The sequence below is a fragment of the Carlito syrichta genome, unplaced genomic scaffold, assembly GCF_000164805.1.
Source record: "Carlito syrichta isolate Samal-C Ts95f unplaced genomic scaffold, Tarsius_syrichta-2.0.1 Scaffold135987, whole genome shotgun sequence".
Classification (NCBI taxonomy): Eukaryota; Metazoa; Chordata; class Mammalia; order Primates; family Tarsiidae; genus Carlito; species Carlito syrichta.
Window position 1 is genome coordinate 50,165 of NW_007080083.1, and position 3,630 is coordinate 53,794.

The window sequence follows — 3,630 nt, forward strand, 5'->3', positions numbered from 1 at the left end:
CTGCGTCTCGCTCGCGGCCCCCGTGCCTTTCCCCACCGTTTCTTTCTTTCTCCGTGAAGTCTCGCTCTCTCTGGGTGTCTCTCTCTTTCTGTGTCTCTCGCTCTGCGATTCGGTCCCTTCCGGCCTCCCAGATTCTCTCTCTCTGTCTGTCCCTCCGTGACTCAGTCTCCCAGTCTTGCTCGGACTCGGGCCTCCCCTTCGCGCCCCCGGTCTCTGTCTCAGCCTCTCCCTGTCTCCATTTTTTGGTCTCTTTCCACGAGGCACTGCGGTGCGGTGGTCAGGGCCGGACGGCCTGCCTTTGAACACACTGCTGGCTGCGTGACCTTGGGCAAGTCTTCTAACCTCTCTGTTCCTCAGTCGCCCCGTCTGCAGAAGGGAGACCGTAACAGCCCCTCCCTCCTAGGGTACGCTTGGGCGGACGGTGGGTGGCGGGTGGGTGGAGGATGGACGGGCGGGTGGACGTCATCCAGTGGAGGCCTTATCAGCGCCCGCACCAGGCGAGGCTCACTGACCCCTGCTCCTGTCATTCCTGACCTCTGAGAGGCTCCCCCAGTAGCGCCCCTGCCTCGGTCTCCCATTTCTGAGTGTCTCTGGGGGCCCGGTCTCTGTGGACAGTCCTCCGTCCCTCTGTCCACCTTCACCTGCGACGGCAGGGCTCTCACCGAGAGGTGCTGGAACAGCCAGGCCCTCATGATGTTGGTGGCCACCTTGGGGAAGATCCCCCTCTTCTTGTTCCGCCGCCGCTCCTGGTCCAACTCTTCGTCCTCTCCTCCAGAACTGGGAGAGGCCACACTTGTGTCCAGCCCATCTCCTGAGGGGACACAGGCACGCCGTGTTTGCGAACGGTGAAGAACGGGATGGCAGAGGGCCCCAGAACCCTCACCCAAGACGCCACACCGCACCCCAGCTGTCCTCGTCCTCCGGAAGTCCTACTTGTGATCTAACTCCAATCTGCTGACCAATTCCCATGTTTCCCTTCCACGTCCCAAGCTTCTCACCTGGGTCACTGGAGTTGTCCCCACTCTGGGAGGCCAGGCCCCCGCTGGATGGACCCGGGGTCGCCAAATGTACAGACCCGCTGTCCTCATGGTCTCGAATCCATGTATTATTCTAGAAAACAAGAGCTGGGAGTTAGTGCCAAGGCTTGGGACACAGTATAGCACTGTGGTTAAGAGACGGGGAAGCCAGTCTCTGCCTCTTTTCTGGCTGTGTGATCCTGGGCAAATCACCTTCCTGTACCTCAGTTTCCTCAACCTGCAAACAGAGGACAATAACAGTCCCCATTTGACAGTGTCGTAAGGAGACATTGAGTTCATTTAGGCAGGTAACAACTCAATAAAGATGAGCAGACACAGGTCGGCAGCACCTGGAATGGCTGGAGCCTGGGGTGTTTCGGAATCCAGAACTTTGCACTTTTTTTTTTTTTTTTTGGAGTCGGAGTCTCACTCTGTCGCCCAGGCTGGAGTGCAGTGGTATGCCCACGGCCACTGCAGTCTTGACCTGTTGGGCTCAGGCAATCCTTCTGCCTCAGTCTTCCCAGTAGCTGGAACTACAGGCGAGCACCACCACGCCCAGCTAATTTTTTGATTGATTGTAGAGACAAGGTCTCACCAAGTTGCCCAGGCTGGTCTCGAACCCCCGAACTCAGGCAATCCTCTCACCTAGGCCTCCCAAAGTGCTGGGATGACAGGCTTGAGTCACTGCACCCAGCCCACTTTGCACCTTTTTAGGCATCCGTCAGCACAAACACCAGGCCGTTCATGCCCCACCCGCAGCAGGCCCTGGGCCACCACCTCATCGGGCTCGCTCATTAACATGTCTACAGCAACTCGGATGAATATTTAACTAACTGGAATAAATATGCGCTATAAATAGCCTCTCATTAGTTCAGGTCAGATTTTGCTGCCAAATGAGTTTCACTACATTTCTGGACAAAACCCAAAACGCTGAGTGCTCAGGGATTTGTGAGGTCTCAGAATTGGAGGCGAGGGAGGCCAGGAATGGATTCCCTCTACCGACTGACTCACTTTGAGGAACTTGCCAATGCTTCGGACCCCCATGCCCGGGCTCTGGGCCCCAGGACGCCCACCCACCCACCCATGGGGGCCGCACTGGGGCCTCTTGGGGCTCCATCTGCCAGGTGGCTGTCGACCGGTTGGGTCCTTCTACCAAGGGTGGTCTCACCACTGTGGAACCTTCTTCCCCTCTCTCTGGTCCTGGAGAGCCTCTCCCACCCTTCAGACCCAGGGTGGACCAGCTAGCTACCTGTGTCACTCTACCCCATCACCCTCCTGCCCGTGGTGACCGCCTCCATTCCAGCCCACCACTTTGTCAATAGACACTGCCCAAGTCACCCAGCGTGGGTGCGTGTGCATCTCCGGCCGGGGCTCAGAGAGGCTCTCGCAGGGATCCGGGTGTCCACGTGGAGTTGTGTGTCTGAATGTGTTTGGGGAGGAGTTGTGTACTGTGAGTCACCCCCATCGGAGGCCTGCGGTGCTCACAGTGCTGGCCCGTCCGAGACTGGGGTGTGTGTCCCCAAGTCCATGTGCCTGGTGTGCTTCTGAAATTCTCGTGCGGCGCACATGAATGTGACCCAGGCGGGTGTGAGTGTGCCAAGGATCCCAGGGTGGCACAGCTGTCCCCAGAGAGCACGCACTACAGTGTGGTTGTCACGGGCATAGCTGGGGGGCGCTGTGACATTGGAGAGTGCCTTCGCCATGCCTGTGTGGCTGTGTCTCACTCCGACGATCACAAGGCCACATGTTTCTTTTGTAAAAATTCTTGTTTTTGTTCTTTGTTTTTTTGGTAGAGACGGGGTCTCACTATGTTGCCCAGGCTGATCTTGAACTCCTGAGCTCAGGTGATTCTCCAACCTTGGCCTCCCTCCCAAAGTGCTAGGATTACAGGTGTGAGCCACCGTGCCAGGCCTTCAAGTGGGGTTTTCTCTGCATCTGTGTGGCGCATCTGGGGCTGCTGGGCTCTGTCTCACTCTGCATGGCTGTTGTGTGGTTAGACAAACACACACACACACACATACACATAAGAATAGTCATGCTTGGCCAGGCATGGTGGCTCCAGCCTGTAATTCCAGCACTTTGGGAGGAGGAAGGATCGCCTGGGCCCAGTAGGTCAAGGCTGCAGTGGTCATGAGCGTGCCACTGCACTCCAGTCTGGGTGACAGAGTGAGACTCCGACTTAAAAAAAAAAATAGCCATGCTGAGCCTGGTTACACGGCTGATGCTGCTGTTGTGGCGGGACGTGGTGTCTGAGTGTGTGGTGCGTGTCTGGCTGTGGGGGGAATGGCTGTCTTGAGTTTCTGTGGCTGTGTGAGACTCATGGGGGTGTGGAGTCTCTGGTGGTGTCTGTGGCTGTCGGGGTGTGCATGTGCGTACGTGCACCCTCACGCTGTGTCCCAGCAGGGCTCGGGCAGCAGGGTGATGCCTGGTGCCCTCGGGCCCACCTGGTCTGGGAGGCTGGGGCAGGAGGCTGGGAAGTCCTCGAGGTCCTCCCTGCAGCCGCAGTCCCGATCCTCGATGACCAGGTCGATGGGCATCTTTCCCTTGAGGCAGGTGATGTAGCGGTGACAGAAGTTGTCGCACAGGTCGTGGACCTGGGGGGGCACCGGGGTAC

General features: G+C 58.0%; 1 protein-coding gene across 1 annotated transcript in view; it reads right to left on the reverse strand.

Annotated features, from left to right (window-relative positions):
* MEIS3 (Meis homeobox 3) overlaps positions 1-3,630 on the reverse strand; it is a gene marked incomplete at its 5' end in the record, with an annotated part of 5,765 nt that overhangs the window by 678 nt on the left and 1,457 nt on the right. Inside the window, 4 exons of the mRNA XM_021708385.1 lie at positions 265-366; positions 663-811; positions 999-1,110; positions 3,461-3,610. Coding sequence (XP_021564060.1) covers positions 265-366; positions 663-811; positions 999-1,110; positions 3,461-3,610 — 513 coding nt within the window. The remainder of the gene's footprint in view (positions 1-264; positions 367-662; positions 812-998; positions 1,111-3,460; positions 3,611-3,630) is intronic.